General features: G+C 46.1%; 1 protein-coding gene across 4 annotated transcripts in view; it reads right to left on the reverse strand.

The window, feature by feature from the left end:
* Positions 1–21677, reverse strand: part of kiaa0513 (KIAA0513 ortholog) — a 141658-nt gene that overhangs the window by 7637 nt on the left and 112344 nt on the right. The window contains exons 1-3 of one of the 4 annotated variants that reach the window (XM_048546323.1): positions 21116–21226; positions 18808–18986; positions 7057–7196 (exon numbers count right to left, since the gene is read on the reverse strand). In XM_048546323.1, the coding sequence (XP_048402280.1) occupies positions 7057–7196; positions 18808–18934 (267 nt within the window). In that variant the 5' untranslated portion in view covers positions 18935–18986; positions 21116–21226. Of the gene's footprint in view, positions 1–7056; positions 7197–18807; positions 18987–21115; positions 21257–21677 lie in introns of those variants that run through there. The other 3 variants (XM_048546326.2, XM_048546324.2, XM_048546325.2) reach the window with 3 other exon arrangements.

Consider the following 21677-nt stretch of genomic DNA (forward strand, 5'->3'; position numbering starts at 1 on the left):
TCTCATCGCGGCGCGCTCTCTCTTCTCCTCGCGGACGCCTCATCTCGCGCGCTCTCTTCTCTCGCGCGCTCTCTCTCTCTCTCGCGCGCTCTCTCTCTCTCTCAGCGCGCTCTCTCCTCTCTCTCGGCGGGCTCTCTCTCTCTCTTCTCTCGGCTGCGCGCTCTCTCTCTCTCTCGCGCGCGCTCTCTCTCTCTCGCGCGCTCTCTCTCTCTCTCGCGGCTCGCTCTCTCTCTCGCGCGCTCTCTCTCTCTCTCGCGCGGCCTCTCTCTCTCGCGCGCGCTCTCTCTCTCTCGCGCGCGCTCTCTCTCTTCTCTCGCAGGCTCTCTCCTCTCTCTCGCGCGCTCTCTCTCTCTCTCGCGCGCTCTCTCTCTCTCACGGCTCTCTCTCTCTCGCGCGCGGCTCTCTCTCTCTCTCGCGGCGCTCTCTCTCTCTCGCGCGCAGCTCTCCTCTCTCTCGCGCGCGCTCTCTCTCTCTCGCGCGCGCTCTCTCTCTCTCTCTCGCCGCCTCTCTCGCTCTCTCTCGCCGCGCCATCTCTCTCTCTCGCGGCCTCTCTCTCTCTCGCGCGCTCTCTCTCTCTCTCTCGCGCGCTGCGCTCTCTCTCTCTCGCCTCGCGCTCTCTCTCTCTCGCGCGCTCTCTCTCTCTCGCTCGCGCGCTCCTCTCTCTCTCTCGCGCGCTCTCTCTCTCTCTCTCTCGCGCGCGCTCTCTCCCTCTCTCTCTCGCGCGCTCTCTCTCTCTCTCGCGGCTCTCTCTCTCTCTCTCGCGGCTCGCTCTCTCTCTTCTCGCGCGGCTCTCGTCTCTCTCTCGCGCGCGTCTCTCTCTCTCGCGCGCTCTCTCTCTCTCTCCTCGCGGCGCTCTCTCTCTCTCGTCGCGCTCTCTCTCGCGCGCTCTCTCTTCTCGCTCGCGCGCCTCTCTCTCTCGCGCTCTCTCTCTCTCGCGCAGCGCCTCTCTCTTCTCTCTCGCGCGCACTCTCTCTCTCTCTCGCGCCTCTCTCTCTCTCGCGCGCTCTCTCTCTCTCTCGCGCGCGCTCTCTCTCTCTCGCGCGCGCTCTCTCTCTCTCTCTCGCCGCGCCTCTCTCTCTCTCTCTCGCCCGCGCCCTCTCTCTCTCTCTCGCCCGCGCCCTCTCTCTCTCTCGCCCGAGCCCTCTCTCTCTCTCTCCGTGCCCTCTCTCTCTCTCTCGCGCGCTCGCTCTCTCTCTCTCGCGCGCTCTCTCTCTCGCGCGCTCTCTCTCTCGCGCACTCTCTCTCTCTCGCGTGCTCTCTCTCTCTCTCGCGCGCTCTCTCTCTCTCTCTCGCGCGCTCTCTCTCTCTCTCTCGCGCTCTCTCTCTCTCTCTCTCGCGCGCGCGCCCTCTCTCTCTCTGCTTGGTTTCCCCGATGTAGAGGAGGCCACAACGGGAACCGCAATGCAGTATACCACATTGGCAGATGTGCAAGTGAGCATCTGCTTGATGTGGCAAGTTTTCTTGGGGCCTGGGATGGGCGTGAGAAGAGAGGTTGGGGCAGGTGTAGCACTTCCTGCGATTGCAGGGAAAAGTGCCAGGGGTGGTGGGGCTGGAGGGGAGTGTGAACTAGACAAGGGAGTCACAGAGAGAGCAGTCCCTCCGGAAAGCAGACAAGGGTGGGGAGGAAAATTGTCTATGGTGGTGGTGTCGGATTGCAGAAGGTGGAAAGTGTCGGAAGATGATGCGTTGGATCTGGAGGTTGGTTGGGTAGTACGTGAGGACTAGGGGCATTCTGTTTTGGTTGTTACTGCCGGGAGGGGGGTGAGAGGGATGAGTTATAGGAAATGTGAGAGACACGGTTGTGGGCGTTCTCGACCACGGTGGTGGTGGTTGGGCGGGGTGGGGGATGGGAGGGGGGGTGGTGAGGAGGAGTTGCGGTCCTTGAAAAATGAGGACATCTGAGATGTACGGGAGTGGAATACCTCATCCTGGCTCAGATGCAGCGGAGGCGAAGGAATTGGAATAGAGGATGGCATTTTTGCAGGAAGATGGGTGGGAGGAGGTGTATTCTAGGTAGGTGTGGGAGTCGGTGGGCTTGAAATGGATATCGGTTTCTAGATGACTGCCAGAGATGGAGACAGAGGGGTTCAGGAAGGAAGGAGAGGCAATAGAAATGGTCCAGGTGAACTGAGGTTGGGATGGAATGTGTTGGTGAAGTAGATTTATAGACAATCAGTCAATGTGGTTTTTATAAATTCCTACTTTAGAAATAAAATCACTCTGAATCCAAACCAAAACACAAACCGATTCTAAATAAGGCCTCACACCTAACATGCATTGTCTGACCTAAAATTTCATCTGATATCGTAGGAACTGCAGATGCTAGAGAATCCGAGATAACAAGGTGTAGAGCTGGATGAACACAGCAGGCCAAGCAGCATCAGAAAGGCTGACGTTTTGGGTCTAAGCCCTTCTTCAGAAATGGGGGAAGGGAAGGGGTTTCTGAAATAACTAGGGAGAGAGGGGGAGGCAGACAGACAATGCAGCAGATAGGTGGAGAGGAGACAGACAGGTCCAAGAGGCGGGGATGGAGCCAGTAAAGGTCAGAGTAGTTGGGGAGGTAGGGAGGACGGACAGGTTGTTGGGGGGAATGCCTCATCCTGGGAGCATTTGCGGGAGAGGCAAAGGAATTGTGAATAGGGGATGGCATTTTTGCACGAAGGTGGGTGGGAGGAGGTGTATACTAGGTAGCTGTGGGAGTCGGTGGGCTTGAAATTTGGGGCAGCAGGGTGGCTCAGTGGCTAGCACTGCAGCCTCACAGCGTCAGGGACCCGGATTCAATTCCAGCCTTCAGCAACTGTCTGTGGGGAGTTTGCACATTCTCCCCGTGTGGGTTTCCTCCGGGTGCTCCGGATTCCTCCCACAGTCAAAGATGTGCAGGCTAGGTGGATTGGCCATGCTAAATTGCCCGTGGTGTTCAGGGGTGTGAGAGTTATAGGAGGATAGGTCTGGGTAGGATGCTCCGAGAGGCGGTGTGGACTTGTTGGGCCGAAGGGCCTGCTTCCACACTGTAGGGTATTTAATCTAATCTAAATGGATATCAGTTTCTAGGTGGTTGCCAGAGACGGAAGCAGAGACGACCAGGTTGGAGAGAGAGGTATTAGAGATGATCCAGGTGAACTTAAGGTTGGGATGAAGGTGTTGGTGAAGTGGACAAACTGTTCGAGCTCCTCGTGGGAGCACGAGGCGCTCTGATACAGTCATCAATGTAACAGAGGAAGAGGTGGGGTTTAGGGCCAGTGTAGGTACGGAAGAGGGATTGTTCCACGTAACCTACAAAGAGGCAGGCACAGCTTGGGATCATGCGGATACCCATGGCTGCCTCCTTTGTCTGTAGGAAGTGGAGGAATTGAAGAGAAGTTGTAGAGGGTGAGGACAAGTTTGGCTAAGCTGACAAGTGTGTCAGTGGAGGGGTTACTGGTCAAGCCTGTGGGACAGGAAGAAGTGGAGGGCCTTTAGGGCATCTGTGTGGGGAATGAAAGTGTATAGGGACTGGACATCCATGGTAAAGATGAGGTGTTGGGGACTGGGGAATTGGAAGTTCTGGAGGAGAATGTAGTATCCATTCTAGACCAGGTGGCAGAGTGGACGGTGAAGAGGGTTATCTCACAGTACAACGAGATCTTGGTCAGATAGGCCATTGAGTGGCAAATGGAGTTTAATTTAGATAAACGTGAGGTGCTGTATTTTGGAAAGGTAAATCGGGGCAGGGCTTATACACTCAATAGTAAGGTTCTGGGGAGTGTTGCTGAACAAAGAGACTTGGTGTGCAAGTTCACAGTTCCTTGAAAGTCGAGTCACAGGTCGACAGGATGGTGAAGGCGGCGTTTGGTACGCTTGTGTTTATTGGTCAGTGCAATGAGTATAGGAGTTGGGAGGTCATATTGTAGCTCTATAGGACATTGGTTTGGCCACTTTTGGAATACTGCGTGCAATTCTGGTCACCCTGCTATAGGAAGGATGTTGTGAAACTAGAAAGGGTCCAGAAAAGATTTACAAGAATGATGCCGGGGTTGGAAGGTTTAAACTATAGGGAGAGGCTGACTAGGCTGGGGCTATTTTACCTGGAGCATCGGAGGCTGAGGGGGTGACCTTTTAGAGGTTTATAAAATCATGAGGGGCATGGATAGGGTAAATAGGCAAGGTCTTTTCCCCAGGATGGGGGAGTCCAAAACTAGACGGCATAGGTTTAAGGTGAGAGGAGAAAGATATAAAAGGGATTTAAGGGGTAGTTTTCTCATGCAGAGGGTAGTGCCTGTATGGAATGAATTGTCACAGGAAGTGGTGCAGACTGGTACGATTACAACACTTAAAAGTCATCTAGATGGGTATATGAATAGGAAGGGTTTAGAGACAAATGGGTCAAATGTAGTAAATGGGACTAGATTTATGTAGAATATGGTTGTCATGGACAAGTTGGACTGAAGAGTCTGCTTCTGTGCTATATATTCTATGACTGTACGAGTCCCACAACCAACATTAAGATAAATGATCAGTTTTACAGATGTTGATTGAAGGAGTAGTATTGGCCCAGACACAGGAGGATTTCGGTGAATTAAGAACAGTCATTCAGTAGTACAGACATGGAGGATTGCTGAAATCAGACATTTTCTTAAAAACCTTTCGTCTTTCACTCAATCAGTACAATTTGAATGAATGCCAATTCACAGTAAAGGCAAACATTTAGATTTATGACAGGTGAATGCATTGCCAATACTATTCACAGTCCACCTTGCCAACTAATCTGGACTCTCTTATGCGCATAACTATTTTCTTTCCTCTTTAATTTGCACTTTTGTAAATATTCTGATGAGTGCAAGGTAAAAAACTTTCACAAAATGTGTCTTTTATTCAGCAATTCTTGAATTAAAATGACTGATGACAATTTCCTCTGGGCTCTTTAGGGTCTATTTGCATCAAGCTCTGCATCGTGTCATACCTGCACAGATCAAGCCATACTGTCAAACTTCTCCATCAATCATAGATTTAGATGAGGAGAAGATGGGAGGAGCCTTGCATGGAGCATAAACAACAGCCTCTACTGATTGGGCAGAATGGCCTGTTTCTGTGCCAAATGTCCTGTATAATCCTGTGAGTCAATGCTAGCTCTCTGTACAGCAATCCAGATAGTGCCATCTCTCCATTCTATCACCGTAACCTTACACGTTCATTTCCATCAAGTGCCCACTGAGATTCCTTTTGAAATAATTTATCACATCCTCTAACATCCTGGGAGGCAGCAAGTTTCAGATCAAATATTCAGCACTGGTCTATTTCGAAAATGGGATAATGCTGATGGGCTGAATGGCCTCGTGTTCACATGTAAGTCGATGTGAATCCCTGGAGCACAGAGTTCCCAATTGAGAATTATTCCTGCTTCTCAATGCAGGCTTGTTGTGGTCAATTTTTACTCTTCCACTGCAACCTGAACTGACATAGATGTAGAGCTGGATGAACACAGCAGACCAAGCAGCATCAGAGGAGCAGGAAGGCTGATGTTCCATTGAACATAGAACAATACAGCGCAGAACAGGCCCTTCGGCCCTCAATGTTGCAGCGACCTGTGAACTAATCTAAGCCCCTCCCCCTACACTATCCATTCATTATCCATATGCTTATCCAAGAACTGTTTAAATGCCCTCATGTGGCTGAGTTAACTACATTGGCAGGCAGGGCGTTCCACGCCCTTACCACTTCCTGAGTAAAGAACCTGCCTCTGGCATCTGTCTTAAATCTATCACCCCTCAATTTGTAGCTATGCCCCCTTGTACTAGCTGAAGTCATCATCCTCGGAAAAAGACTCTCACTGTCCACCCTATCTAATCCTCTGATCATCTTGTATGTATCTATTAAATTCCCTCTTTGCCTTCTTCTCTCCAATGAGAACAGACCCAAGTCCCTCAGCCTTTCTTCATAGGGCCTGCGCTCCAGACCAGGCAACATCCTGGTAAATCTCCTCTGCGTCTTTTCCAATGCTTCCACATCCTTCCTGTAATGGGGCGACCAGAACTGTATGCAATATTCCAAATGAGGCCGCACTAGCGTTTTGTACAGTTGCAGCATGACATCACAGCTCCGGATCTCAATCCCTCTACCAATAAAACCTAAAACACCGTAAGCTTTCTTAACAGCACTATCAACCTGAGTGGCAACTTTCAGGGATCTACGTACATGGACACCAAGATCCCTCTGCACATCTACACTACCGAGAATATTTCCATTGATCCGGTATTCTGCCTTCCTATTATTCCTCCCAAAGTGAATCACCTCACATTTATCCACACTGAACTCCATTTGCCACCTTTCAGCCCAATTCTGCAGTTTATCCAAGTCTCCCTGCAACCTGCAACATTCTTCCACACTGTCCACCACTCCACCGACTTTAGTGTCATCTGCAAACTTACTAACTCATCCACCTATGCCTGCGTCCAAGTCATTTATAAAAATGACAAACAGCAGGGCCTAGACACTTCTCAGAAAGGGAGATTTCTGAAGAAGGGTCTAGGCCCGAAACATCAGCCTTCCTGCTCCTCTGATGCTGCTTGGCCGGCTGTGTTCATCCAGTTCTGCACCTTGTTATCTCAGATTCTCCAGCATGTGCAGTTCCTGCTATCTCTGACATAGGTGGCTTTGCACATGTACAGCATGGAGCTGTTGGAAATGCCTGGTCAGTTTGCTAGGCCTGGTACGATATTGGTATCAGAAACTGTTGGAGTGCTGGGACACATCAGGTGCCCATTAGCTAAGTATAATGGTGCTCTCTCTGAATTTCTGCTGTTGTTTTGAAGGGAGTTTGAAGTAACAAGTGCGTCCATCTTGCATAATATCTGGCTCTAAACTTTTATCCACAGGGTGTGAGTGTAGGCTTACCATCGCCCGGTTGCTATATGGTATTCAAGGATAACAGGCATCAGAAGGAACAGATAGATTTTCTTCATTGACCCATGTCTACTTGAAAGTAATGTTTTAAATATTTTTTTTAAAGCAACAGTTTTGAGAAATTTGGAACATAAGTTAAATTGAACCTGATCTGTTTCACTAAGCATACATACTTACATTTCGAAATCGGACAAGCTTCCTTTTGTATGCATTTCCTGCCACAAGGTCTGCCTCAGAAACATACAAAACACACAGGTGCTTGGAGATGTGAAAATCAACCAGACCCAAACCATCCTCAAAAATAACTGTAATCTGACCTACAAAGAAAGTAAATCCAGAGGGTGGCTGATCAGAATCTGGAGACAATCAATTATCTTTTGTGGTTTATTGTATGTTTAGAAGAGACAGACTAGGAACAATACAAACAGGAGCAGGCAATTCAGTCTCTAGTCTGTTCCAAAATTCAATGATATCATGACTGATCTGTGGTCTACCTCCATTTCCCAGTCCACATCCCTTAATATTCCTGCTTAAAAAAATCTCAGATATAAAATTAACAACTGGTCCAGTATCCACTGCTTTTTTTGTGGAAGAGTTCCAAACATCTATCACCCTTTGTGGGTCAAAGTGCCTCCTAAGCTCTCTCCTGAATGCTCTGGCCCTAAATCTCTAATGATATACCCTAGTTTTAGAATCCCCAAACTGTGGAATAGTTTACCTACCCTGTCATAGAGTCGTACAACACGGAAATTGACCCTTTGGTACAACCAGTCCATGCCTAACATAATCCCAAACTAATCTAATCCCATCTGCCTGCTCCTGGCCAATATCCCTCCAAATCATTCCTATTTATATATCCATCCAAATGTCTTTTAAATGTTGTAATTGTACCCACATCCACCACTTCATCAGGAAGTTAGTTCCACACAGCAGCCACCCTCTATGTAAAAAATTTGCATCATGTTGTTTTAAAATCTCTCTCTCACCTTAAAAATGTGCCCCCTAGTCTTGAAATTTCCTATTTTAGGGAAAAGACAACTATCATCAATTCTATCAATGCCTCACATTATTTCATAATTTTCAATCAGGTCACCTCTCAGCCTCCTACGTTCCAGTGGAAAAAGATCCCAGCCTTTCCTTATAACTTTAACCTTCCAGACTAGGCAACCTCCTGGTAAATCTCTTCTGAATCCTGTCCAGCTTGACAATATCTCTCCTATATCTGGGTGACCAGAACTGAACAGAGTATTCCAAAACAGGCCTCAATGTTCTGAGCAACCTCAACATCATGTCCTAACTCCTATACTCAAAGAACTGAGCAATGAAGGCAAGCGTGCCAAATGCCTTTATAACCATCCTGTCTATATGTGATGCAAACTTTAAAGAATTATGTACCTGCACCCCTAAGTCCCTCTGTTCTACAACACTACCCAAGGCACCACCATTAAATTGTCGCCCTTTCCTTGTTTTTTAATACCAAAATGCAATACCTCGGATTTATCCAGACGGACTTCCATCTGCCATTTTCAGCCCATTAATCCATTTGATCAAGATCCCCTTGTAACCTTAGAAAACTTTCTTCAGTGCGTACTGTGACACCAATTTTGGTGTCACCTGTAAACTTACTAACTATGCCTTCTATATTCTCATCCAAATCATTTATATGAACAACAAACAAACAAGACCCGATCCCTGTGGAACACCACTGGTCACAGGCCTCCAGTCCAAAAAGCCATCCTCCACCATTACTCTGTCTCCTGCCGTTAGCCCAACTATGCATCCATATGGCAAGCTCAGCCTGAGTCCCATGTGACCTAACTTTACCAATTACTCTACCACGTGGACCCTTGTCAAAGGCTTTACTAAAATCCAAATAAACAATGTCTACTGCTCTGCCATCATCAACATTTTTGGTAACTTCCTTAAAAAACTCAATCAACTTTGTGAGACATGATTTTCCTCGTACAAAACCACGCTGATTTTACAATCACCTCCAACAATTTACCCACAACCAAAGTCAGACTCGCAAGTCTATAGTTCTCCGATTTCTCTTTACGACCCTTCTTAAACAAGGGTGCAACATTAGCCACCCTCCAGCCACCCATCCATTATAGATTATGCAAATATTTCTGCAAAGGGCCTCGTAATTTCCTCCCCTACCTCCCACAACATTCTGGGATACATTAGATCAGATGCCGGAGACTTATCCACCTATATAGTCTTTTAAGATCTCTTGAACTTCCTCTTCTGAAATGCGAATTGTTTTTAAAACATCAAAGTTTACTTCTCTGCATTCTCTAGACTCCATTTCTCTCTTCACAGTAAAAACTGATGTTTAATATTCATTTAGTATCTCTCCCATCTCCTGAGGTACAACACAAAGACGACCTCCTTGAGCATTAAGAGGCCCAACCCTCTCTCTAGTTACCCGCTTGCTGTTGATGTCTTTGTAGGATTTCTTTGAATTATCTTTAACATAGCATTAACAGACAATCTCATATCCCCTCTTTGCTTTCCTGATTTCTCTCTTTACATTGCCCCTACACTGTACAGACTCTAATCTAATCTAATCTACACTTTGTATCAATTAAGAGATTGAATTGAACCAATTTGTCTACACCTAAAAAAACAATCTTTTATTCTTGACTAGAACCTCAATATATCTTTATTTATCCATTGTTCCCTACTCTGACCGGTCTTACCCTTCACCCTAACAGGAACAAAATGCCCCTGAATTCTTGTCATCACATTCTTGAACAACTCTCACTTGTTAATATCTTGAAAACTTAGACTAAATCATTCCTTATCCTTCTAAATTATAGAGAAAACAGACTTAATTTGTATAATCTCTCCTCATAACTTAACCCCTGAAGTGCAGGTATCATTTTTGTAAACTTATGTTGAACACTCTTCAAAGCCAATACAGCCTTCCTTTCTGATAAAGGGTCTAGGCCCAAAACATCAACTTTTCTGCTCCTAATATGCTGCTTGGCCTGCTGTGTTCATCCAGCTCTACACCTTGTTATCTCACAGCCTTCCTAGGATGCTCAGATCTGCTCACAGTACTCCAGACGGTTTTGTACAAGTGCAACACAACTTCAACATCTCTACACTATAATCCTTCAGCTATCAAAAGCAGTATTCTATTAGCTTTCTGTACACGTTTGTGACATTTCAAATATCTGACTGCCTAAACCCCAAATATCTTTGGGAACAAAAACAAGATATTGCTGGTATGCTCAGCAGGTCTGACAGCATCTTTTGAGAGAAATCAAAATTAATGTTTCATATCAATTGATCCTTTCTCAGAACAAATCTCTTTGGGCATCCACCATATTTAACCACATAAGGTATGAGATAGTACTGTCTAGACTTACAAATTAAAAGACACCAGTGAAAATTCCACTAATTAAAACCGATTAAAATTATTAAAACGTTTAATATTACGTGAGAATATAATCATTGCAGCCTAACAGCATAAGTGAACTGTTCACCTTGTTCTCAGAACATAGAAAAGTACAGCACAGTACAGGCCCTTCGGCCCACGATGTTGTGCCATGGAATAATCCTAATCCAAAAATAAAATAACCTAACCTACATTCCTCTCAATTCACTGCTGTCCGTGTGCATGTCCAGCAGTCGCTTAAATGTCACTAATGACTCTGCTTCCCCAACTACCGCTGACAAACTATTCCATGCGCTCACAACTCTCTGGGTAGAACCTCCCTCTGACGTCTCCTCTATACCTTCGTCCTAACACCTTAAAGCTATGACCCCTCGTGGCAGTCAATCCTGCCCTGGGGAAAAGTCTCTGGCTATCGACTCTATCCATGCCTCTCATTACCTTGTACACCTCGATCAGGTCACCTCTCTTCCTCCTTCTCTCCAGAGAGAAAAGTCTGAGCTCAGTCAACCTGTCCTCGTAAGACAAGCCCTCCAGTCCAGGCTGCATCCTGGTAAACCTACTTTGCACCCTCTTCAAAGCCTCCAAATCTTTCCTATAATAGGGCAATCAGAACTGGACACAATATTCCAAGTGTGGTCTCACCAGGGTTTTGTAGAGCTGCAGCAAAACCTCGTGGCTCTTAAACTCAATCCCCCTGTTAATGAAAGCCAAAACACCATATGCTTTCTTAACAACCTTATCCACTTGGGTGGCAACTTTGAGGGAGCTATGCACTTGAACACCAAGATCCCGCTGTTCCTCCACACTGCCGAGAATCCTGCCTTTAATCCTATATTCAGCATTTAAGTTCGACCTTCCAAAATACATCACTTCACATTTATCCAGGTTGAACTCTATCTGCCATTTCTCAGCCCAGCTCTGCATAATGTCAACGTCTCGCTGAAGCCTGCAATAGCCCTCGATACTATCAACGGCACCTCCAACCTTTGTGTCATCAGCAAACATACTAACCCACCCCTCAACCTCCTCATCCAAGACATTTATAAAAACTACAAAGAGCAGAGGCCCAAGAACAGAGCCCTGCAGGACACCACTCAGCACTGACCTCCAGGCAGAATACTTACCATCTACAACCACTCTCTGCCTCCTGTCAGCCAACCAATTCTGAATCCAGACAGCCAAATCACCCTGTATCCCATACCTCCTGACTTTATGTATGAGCCTGCCATCGGGAACCTTATCAAATTACCTTGCTGAAGTCCATGTACCCCATATCCACTGCTCGACCCTTGTCAACCTGTCTCGTGACCTCCTCAAAGAAATCAATAAGATTTGTGAGGCATGACCTGCCCACCACAAAGCCATGCTGACTCCCTTTAATCACGCTCTGCTTTTCCAAATAGTCATAAATCCTATCCCTCAGAATTCTTTCCAAAACCTTGCTGACCACAGACGTAAGACTGACTGGTCTGTAAATTCCCTTTCTTGAAAAGAGGAACAACATTTGCCTCAGAAACCTGCTATCCTAACTCAGACAGGCATGTGGGTGTACTTCCAGCACTGTGTGTTACATGGTTCACTCAGATTGCCTCGAGGCAACAACTGCAGCCAAAAAAACCATGTGTTTCTCAGTCAGTGAGAGGGGCACTGTTCACAGCCATAGGTAGTTAAAGGATGCAGTGAATGGGTGAAACCAGCATTGTATTATTCTGTTACTGTTGTGTTTCTGAGAGACAATAATCACAGGCTTCCCACGAAAGCGTCCAGTCACTGGACAGGGGCTAACTCCAGGGGTGAGGACAAAACAATAAAGAAAACCTGAAGATTTCAGAAGAAGAGTTCAGACCCGAAATGTCAGCTTTCCTGCTCCTCTGATGCTGTCTGGCCTGCTGTGCTCCTCCAACTCCATATTGTGTTATTTCAGACTCCAGCATCGGGCAGTTTTTACTATCTCAATGAAAACCCAGCTGCTTCTATTACATTGTATTTTGCTCATATTTTATGTACAATATGTTACAAAACAAATTCCTCCCACTTATGTGCCATTGTCCCTAGTACATGTACTCTTGTTTTCACAGATGTTGGTCAGGGTTCACAGCATCACAGGAGTGTTACAGCACAGGAGGCCATTTGACCTATTATGGCTGTACTGGGTTGTTAAATAAGCAGCTGCAGTTTTAATATCTTATAGTGGAAGTGACAAGGCCACCCTAATTCCAGAAACTGCAGAATTCAGCACAGCATAGGCTTCTGTTCCAAACTGCGACAGCATGTACACTACAGATAAACACTTCACACAGAATATAACATATAACATAAGCATGGATTTGAGAGGGGTAGGTCCTGTCTCACAAACCTTACTGAACTCTTTGAAGAAGAGGTGACCAAATATGAGGATGAAGGTAGAGTGGTGGATGTGGTACACATGGATTTAAGTAAGACGTTTGACTATGTTCCCCATGGAAGGCTCATGCAGAAAGTGAGGAAGCATGGGATCGGGGGAAATGTGGCAGATTGGATTCAGAATTGGCTGACCCTTAGAAGACAAAGGGTGGTAGTGGATGGAAAATATTCGACATGGTGCTCGGTTACGAGTGGTGTACCACAAGGATCTGTTCTGGGGCCTCTTCTATTTGTGATTATGTAAATGACTTGGACGTAGGAGTGGAAGAGTAGAACAGTAAGTTCGCGGACAATACGAAGGTGGGTTGAGTTGTGGATAGTACGGAGGGCTGTTCTAGGTTACAAAGGGACATTGATAGGCTGCAGAGGTGGGCTGAAAAGTGGCAGATGGAGTTTAACCCTGAAAAGTGTGAGGTGATTCATTTTGGAAGGACAAACTTGAAAGCAGAACACAGGATTAACAGAAAGATTCTTGGCAGTGTGGAGGGGCAGAGGGATCTCAGGGTTCATGTCCACAGTTCTATCCACCCAGGTGGATAGAGTTGTTAAGAAGGCATATGGTGTGTTAGCTTTCATTAATAGAGGGTTTGAGTTTAAGAACCATGATGTTATGCTCCAGCTATACAAAACCCTGGTTTGGCCGCATCTGGAGTATTGTGTCCAGTTCTGGTTGCCTCATTACAGGAAAGATGTGGAAGAGTTGGGAAAGGTGCAGAGGAGACGTACCACGCTGTTGCCTGGAATGGAGGGAAGGTCTCACGAGAAAAGGCTGAAAGACCTAGGGCTTTTCTCTATAGAATGACAAAGGATGAGAGGTGACTTGATAGAGGTGTACAAAATGATCAGAGGTAGAGACACAGTGGACAGCCAGAGACTTTTTCCTAGGGTGGAGGTAGCTATCATGAGGGGGCATAGTTTAAAGGTAAATGGAGGTAGATACAGGAGAGACATCAGAGGTAGGTTCTTTACTCAGAGAATGGTCGGGGCATGGAATGCATTGCTGGAGAGGGTAGTGGAGTCGGCCTCATTAGGGGCATTTAAGCAGTTATTAGATCGGCAAATGGATGATAGTATAAGGTAGGGGTGGAGGTTAGATAGACCTTGGGTTAGCCAAAGGGCATGTACTGAGATGTACTGTTCTATGGAAACATGGGAGCAGGACTAACCCATGTGGCCCTTCGAGCTCACTCCACCATTATGATCATGGCTGTTTATCCAACTCATTTTTTTAAAAATTCATGGCGTCACTGGCTAGGCCAGCATTTGTTGCCCATCCCTAAATGCCCAGAGGGCAGTTAGGAATAAACCACATTGCTGTGGGTCTGGAGTTACACGTAGGCCAGGCCAGGTAAGGATGGCAGTTTCCTTCCCGAAAGGACATTAGTGACAGATGGACTTTCCCCTGACAATCGGCTCACGGTCATCATTAGGCTCTTAATTCCAGATATTTATTGAGTTCAAATTCCGTCATCTGTCATGGTAGGCTACAAACTCAGGTCCCCAGAACATTACCCGGGTCTCTGGGTTAACAGTCCAGCGATAATACCACTAGGCCAGTGCCTCCCCTCTAGCCTGTTCCTGCTTTTCCTCCATATCCTATGCTCCCCTTTGCCCAAAGTGCTATCCCTAACTTCTGCTTTAAATCATACAATATTTTGGCCTCGACTGCTTTCTGCGGCAAAGAATTCCACAGGCTCACCACTCTCTGGGTGAAGAAATTTCTCTTCTTCTCAATCCTACCCTTTGACTGGGATCCCCGGTTTTGGACTCCCTAGTTATCAGGAATACCTTTCCTTCATCCTCCCTGTTTAGTCCATGTTTTCCCACACATGGAACTCCAAATAAAACAGCACTGGTCTGGACTGGAGGCTCCAGTGAAAAAGCCAAACACAGAAAGAAAAAGGTACAAGTTTGGGTTCTGGTTTCAAGCACCCTGTGTCCTCAGCTTGAAAATATTGCAACAGACAGTAAGCATTCATATTATTTAGAAACATTCACAAGGAGTTCAGAAGGAACGGCTGCAGTTTGAGAGTCTGTTGCCTGACAACTGTGAGAAAGAAACCCAGACACCACAGCACCACCGAGAGGCTAAAATAAGTCCAGAACCCGGCCACCGCTGGCCCTATATCTTCGATCCTGAAAAGTCATACTGGACTTGAAACATTAATTCTTTTTCTCTCTGCAAATATGCTGCCAGACCTGCTGAGATTTTCCAGCATTTTTGTCTTTTTTTCATTCAGATTTTCAGCATCAGTTGTATTTTGCTTTTATTACAGTCCTTCATATAAAGCCTTTAATACAGATCACTATCCTGTGCTGGTGAAATAGGTAACTGCAACAGAGACTATTAGGTTGAGGAAGCACGGATTGGATAGGGCTTTAGAGGGCTACAAGGTAGCCAGGAAGGAACTCAAGAATGGACTTTGGAGAGCTGGGGGGGGTATGAAAAAGCATTGGCAGGTAGGATTAAGGAAAATACCAAGGCGTTCTATACTTATGTGAGGAACAAGAGGAGGGCCAGAGTGAGAGTAGAGACGATCAGGGATTGTGGAGGAGACTTGTGAGCGGAGTCAGAGGAGGTAGGGGAGGTTCTTAATGAATACTTTGCTTCAGTATTCACCAGGGAGAAGGACCTTGACATTTGTAAGGACAGCATGAAACAGGCAGATATGCTTGAACAGGTTGATGTTAGGAAAGAGGGTGTGCCAGAAATTTTGGAAAATCATGAGGATAGATAAGTCCCCTGGGCCAGATGGGATATACCCAAGGCTTTTTTTGGGGGGAAGCGAGGGAAGAGATTGCTGCGCCTTTGGCAATGATCTGTGCGGCCTCACTGTCCACTGGAGTAGTACCAGATGATTGGAGGGTGGCAAATGTTATGCCTTCGTTCAAGAAAGGGAACGGGGATAATCCCAGGAATTACAGACCAGTCAGTCTTACTTCTGTGGTGGGCAAATTTTTGGAGAGGATTCTGAGACATAGTATTCATGATTATTTGGAAAAGCACAGTTTGATTAGAAATAGTCAGCATGGCTTTGAGAGGGGCAGGTCATGCGTCACGAACCTTATTGAATTCTTTAAGGATGTGACAAAGCACATGGATGAACGCAAAGCAGTGGATGTGGTGTATATGGATTTTAGCAAGGCATTTGATAAGGTTCCACATGGTAGGCTCAATCAGAAAGTAAGGAGACATGGGATTCAGGGAAATTTGGCTGTCTGGACACAGAATTGGCTGCTCAATAGAAGACAGAAGGTGGTAGTAGATGGAAAGTATTCTCCAATAGAAGACAGAAGGTGGTAGTAGATGGAAAGTATTCAGCCTGGGGCTCGGTGACCAGTGGCGTTCTGCAGGAATCTGTCCTGAGACCCCTGCCCTTTGTAATCTTTATAAATGACTTGGATGAAGAAGTGGAAGGGTGGGTTAGTAAGTTTGCTGATGACACGAAGGTTGGAGGAATTGTGGATAACGTGGAGGGCTGTCGTAGGTTGCAATGGGACACTGACAGGATGCAGAGCTGGGCAAAGAGGTGGCAGATGGAATTCAACCCAGAAAAGAGTGAAGTGATTCATTCTGGAAGGTCACATTTGAATGCAGAATACAGGGTTAATGGCAGGATTCTCAGCAGTGTGGAGGAACAGAGGGATCTCAGGGTCCACATCCGTAGATCCCTCAAAATTGCTACCCAAGTTGGAAGGGTTTTTAAGAAGGCGTATGGTGTGTTGGCTTTCATTGGCAAGGGAATTGAGTTTAAGAGCTGTGACGTTATGCTGTAGTTCATAAAACACTGGTTAGACCACACTTGGATTATTGTGTTCAGTTCTGGTCGCCTCATTATAGGAAAGATGTCGAAGCTTTAGAGAGGGTGCAGAGGAGATTTACCAGGATGTTGTCTGGACTGGAGGGCAGGTCTTATGAGGAAGGGTTGAGTGCGCTAGGGCTTCTTTCTTTGCAGCAAAGAAGGATGAGAGGTGAGCTGACAGAGGTGTACAAGATGTGGGACGCACAGATAGAGTGGACAGCCAGCGGCTTTTTCACAGGGCAGAAATGACTATTATGAGGGGGGCATAACTTTAAGGTGACTGGAGGAAGGTATAGGGAAGATGTCAGAGGTAGGTTCTTTGCACAGAGAGTGGTGGGTGCCTGGAATGCACTGCCAGCTGTGGTACAGGAGTCAGATAAATTAGAGGCAATTAAGCGACACTTGGATAGGCACATAGAGGATAGTAAAATGTAGGGTATGCAGGGTAATTTGATCTTAAAGGTGGTAATAGGTCAGCACAACATCACGGGCGGAAGGGCCTATACTGCGTTGTACTGTTCTTTGTTCTATGTCTGAGTGGAGTTCCAAGCCATAGCTCAAAACATAAGCTGAATTAATGTTTTGAGTCTCTCTCTCCACATATGCTTCCATACTTTCCTCAGCATTTTCTGTTTTTATTTCAAGCTCCAACATCCACAGTACTTCGCTTGTAAGATATTACACGGTATTGTTTTATCTTGAGAAGAAAGGAAAGACAGTGGCATATATGTCAAGGATTGAATTGATAGTTTCATCTCATTATTTGTTGTGGAAATGTTGACTCAGAGCTTGATGTCAACTCATCTGACAGCATAAAGTGGTCTGAGGGGTCCAGAGGGTCTGTGGAGAGGTAGAGCTGGATGGCACACCAAACTAATACTCTCACTGAAAAGGAAATAGCATCTGGATAAGGAAAAACGTTGAAACCAGACATTGTTAAGGACCTCTAGATTAGGAGTGCTGTGATGGAGAGCAAAATCAAGATTAGAGATAGATTTACTACAGGTGGACAGGTCAGAGTCCAACAATGAGGCATCCTCAAACAGCTGGACAGAGCAATAAGGCAGGGAACAAGAGGTGATGCGAGCGACACAGGAAATTCCCAGAGATCAGAATAAGATCCAACATTACAGTCCTATTCACATCAGTGGTTATTTATGAGGTTTGCAAGGAGTGTAGCTGTATGGTGACAGATCATTAGGTGATATTGTGGCATACTTGTAATGTCACCGGACTAGCAATCCAAAGATCCTTTAGAGAAGGAAGCTGCCATCCTTACCTGGTCTGACAACATGTGACTCCAAATCCAAAGCAATGTGGTTGACTCTTAACTGCCCTCTGGGCAATTAGGGATGGGCAATAAATGCTACCTGGCCTGTGACACCCTCATCCCATGAATAAAGAAAAAAAATCCAGGCTAAAGCTCAGGGGTCATAGGTTCAAATTCCACTGTGGCAGCCGGTGAAATATTAGTTAAATCAATACATCTGTATTTGAAAGCTGATCTCATAAAACCACTGTAATAAGCATCTCTCCACACCAATAATTCGTTTTAGGGAAATAAGTCTGCCAACATTACCTGGTCTGGTCTAACTGTGACTACAGACCACAGAGAACATGGTAAACCCTCCACTGTCCTCTGCAATGGTCCAGCAAGCCTGTAGGTTCAAGGACAATCAGGGATGGGAAAAATTGTTCAGCTGGTCAGTGATATCCACATCTCATAAAATGAAAGGAAACCAGAAACTGGACTAAAGAATTTCTAGTCATAGCATCATACAGAACGTAAAGACCCTTTGGTCCAACTCGTTCACGCTGACCGGACATTCCAATCTGACCTAGTTCCATTTGCCAGCATTTGGCCCATAACCCTCTAAACCATTCCTATTCATAAACCCATCAAGAGATACCAAAGTGTGGAGCTGGATGAACACAGCAGGCCAAGCAGCTTCTTAGGAACACAAAAGCTGATGTTTCGGGCCTAGACCCTTCCTATTCATATACCCATCAAGACACCTTTTAAATGTTGTAATTGTACCAGCCTCCACCACTTGGTCTTGCGGCTAAATCCATACATGCACGACCCTCTGTGTAAAGATACCCCTCAGGTCCCTTTTAAATCTTTCCTCTCTCACCTTAAACCTATGCCCTCTGGTTTTGAACTTATTTACCCTGGAAAAATGACCTTGTCTATTCACTCTGTCCATGCCCCTCCTGATTTTATGAACCTCTATAAGAACATCCTATAGATTCTGGTACTCCAGGGAACTTTGAGACGAGAAGAAGTTGAACAAGATTCATCTTGTTCCAACTTACCCTGAAAACCTTGAGCGAGCTCTGAGCCTCTCCATTTCTCATTCACAATGACATGTCCTCTGGGGACTGCATTAGCTCCAGCACGGACTGGAGTGCTTGACATACTGGAACTCACTGAAATTTCCATCACTGTTGTTGAAATCACACTAAAGACACGTCTCACATTCTGTTTTACCTGTCTGGAAAATAGCCAGAAATCCAATTCAACAGGTTTCAAAATTATGCAAAAGCTCAAAATCTGCAAGAATAGTTGCAAGTAAACCATTCTCTTTTCTTTGAAATGCTGCACCAACAGTATGCTTTATGTTTCTCGCTAATCTAAAAGATGGTTTCAATCAGGGATAGTCAAACTATTGCAAGAACTCAGGAAAACATAAAAGGTGCATCAAATACAACTCATTTTCCATTATTTTAGACAATGATTGATAATAGCTGAAAGAGGACAGGAGTCTCACAGAAATGAGGATGGATTTCCAAATTAGTTTATTGGAATTGATGTATTTATCATCACATGTATTTTGTTACAAAATACAGTGAAAAGTGTTGTATAGTATCACCAATCTTGGGCACCATCTTAAACACAAGAAAGGTAAAATATACAAGGCAGAAAAGTAAAGAAATTAATTGTTCAACTTCACAGTCCTTCTTGTTAAGTAGTTTGCCATGGGCCAAAGACCTGGTGGCCAGGCATGAGTCCCCTTCACCATGCAGACTTTCCACATGAATAGCTTCACTATTCAGTTGAAAAACCTGTCAACCCATCCCAACAGATTACTCTTGGTGAAGCTGACCTCATTTGCCTGCACTCCCACTGCTCTTTACCCAGAGCACTTGAATCTTGCACCTTTTTCAAGTATTTATCAACTTTTATCTAAAACTTACTAATGAGACTGTTTCCTGTCTTTAAGGCAAGGCAATCCAGAAGGCAGCAACTTGCTGCACAAAATGCTGCTACTCCTGAGAGTGATCTGGAATCTGGCTAAGGGCTGTAAATAGAGCAATAGAGATGTCCAGCATGGAAACAGATCCTTCCATCCAGATTGTCCACGCCAACTAGATATCCTAAATTAATCTTATCCCATTTGCCATCATTTGGCCCAGATCCCTCTAAACCTCTATTTGTTTACCCACCTTAGATGCCTTTTAAATGTTGTAATTGTACCAGCCTCCACCATTTCCTCCGGCAGTTCATTCCATACACCCACCACTTTCTGCATGCAAGAGTTGCCCATTAGGTCCCTTTTAAATCTTCTACCTCTCACCTTAGACTGACACCCCAAAGAAAAGACCGTGACTATCTATCCTATCCATGCCCATCATTATTTTATAAACCTCTATAAGGTCCCCCTCAGCTTCCAATGCTCCAGGGTAAATCTCTGAAATTATGTAATCCAATATTGTGAGCATTTCTGGGCCCCATTTCTAAGAAACAATGTGCTGATCATGAAGAGGGTTCAAAGGAGGTTTACCAGATTGATCCTGCAGATGAAGAGCTTGCCATAGCAGGGCTAAATGAGGACTCTGGGTCTATACATGATATACAAAAGTCAGAAAAACACAGAACACCAGGTTATAATTCAACAGGTTTATTTGAAAACAAACTTCCACAGCCTCACTCATTTTTCAGGTGTTAATGAGAGGAGATGCACACAAATCATTAATCAGTTAGAAGGTGTTAACTGATGAATTTCTTTCAAGTCATTGCCAAGAGAACTAGAGGTTTTAATCAACGTAAAGCAGCATCTTAGGTTTGTTTAACACTTCATCAGTTGTGACCCTTTAATCTTTTACTTATAAACTGTGCCAGTTGCTACCTTTCTCCCAAACACCTGGATGAGGAGCTTGTATTTTCAAATAAAACTGCTTGTGTCATGTGATTTCTGACCTTGTCCACCCGTGGAACCCCCCACATTATATACTTGATGGAGTTTTGCAGGATCAGTCATGGCAAAACTGACCCAAACGTACAGAATACTGAGAGGACTTGGAGAAGATGTTTGCACACAGTGGGGGGAGGCTAGGAGTGGAGGGCACAACCTCGGCGTGAAAGGGCAAACCTTTAGAACTGAAACGAGAACAGATTTCTTCAGCAAGAGGGTGGTTAATGTGTGGAACTCATTGCCTGAAAAGGCGGAGCAGGCCAAGGTACCGAATGTACCTGAGACAGAGACAGACAGGCTCTGGTATTAGTAAGGGGATTAAAGTGTGACAGGGGGAAAGCAGGACAATGGGTCTCAGAAACATGTAAGGCGTGACCGAATGGACACTGCTCCTTTATACTGATAACGGACACATGAGGCACACCTACCCAGGCTCGGACAGGACCGAAACCCCGGAACGCACACGACAGCTGCACCAGACCAGGGTCACCGCAACCGTTATGACCCCTCACTGCCCTCCCGCCTAGTGCGCCCATTGGACACGGCTATGCGGTCAGCCAATGGCCGAAACACGCATGTTCAGCGCTCGGATAGGCTGTGGCGTTCCGCGGTCTGATTGGCCCACAGCGCAGCGCCCCTTCCCGGCAAGTCGCGTGCTACTTTAGTGTCACATGACGGAAACCGGGGCATTGTGGGGTGGGGTGGGGAGGGGAGAAGCAGTGCCTGCTGTGAGCAGGCCAAAGGGCGAGGCGAGGGGCTGGAATGGGCAGGGACAGGCAGGCGGAGCAGGGGCGGTGGGCGACGATCGAGCCGGTGTGATGGGAAGGAAACGGCAGGGGCGGGGTTATTGTATTGGCGGGATGTGGAGAAAGGGGCCGGGACCTAGTGGTGGGGCGGGACTTGAGGTGCGGGGGCGGTGCCAGACCCAGTGACGTGTATGTACCAGGAAAGGGGCGGGGCATGAACGGGAGGAGGGGGAGGGGCCTGGTC

Source organism: Stegostoma tigrinum, chromosome 16 (assembly GCF_030684315.1).
Source record: "Stegostoma tigrinum isolate sSteTig4 chromosome 16, sSteTig4.hap1, whole genome shotgun sequence".
Classification (NCBI taxonomy): domain Eukaryota; kingdom Metazoa; phylum Chordata; class Chondrichthyes; order Orectolobiformes; family Stegostomatidae; genus Stegostoma; species Stegostoma tigrinum.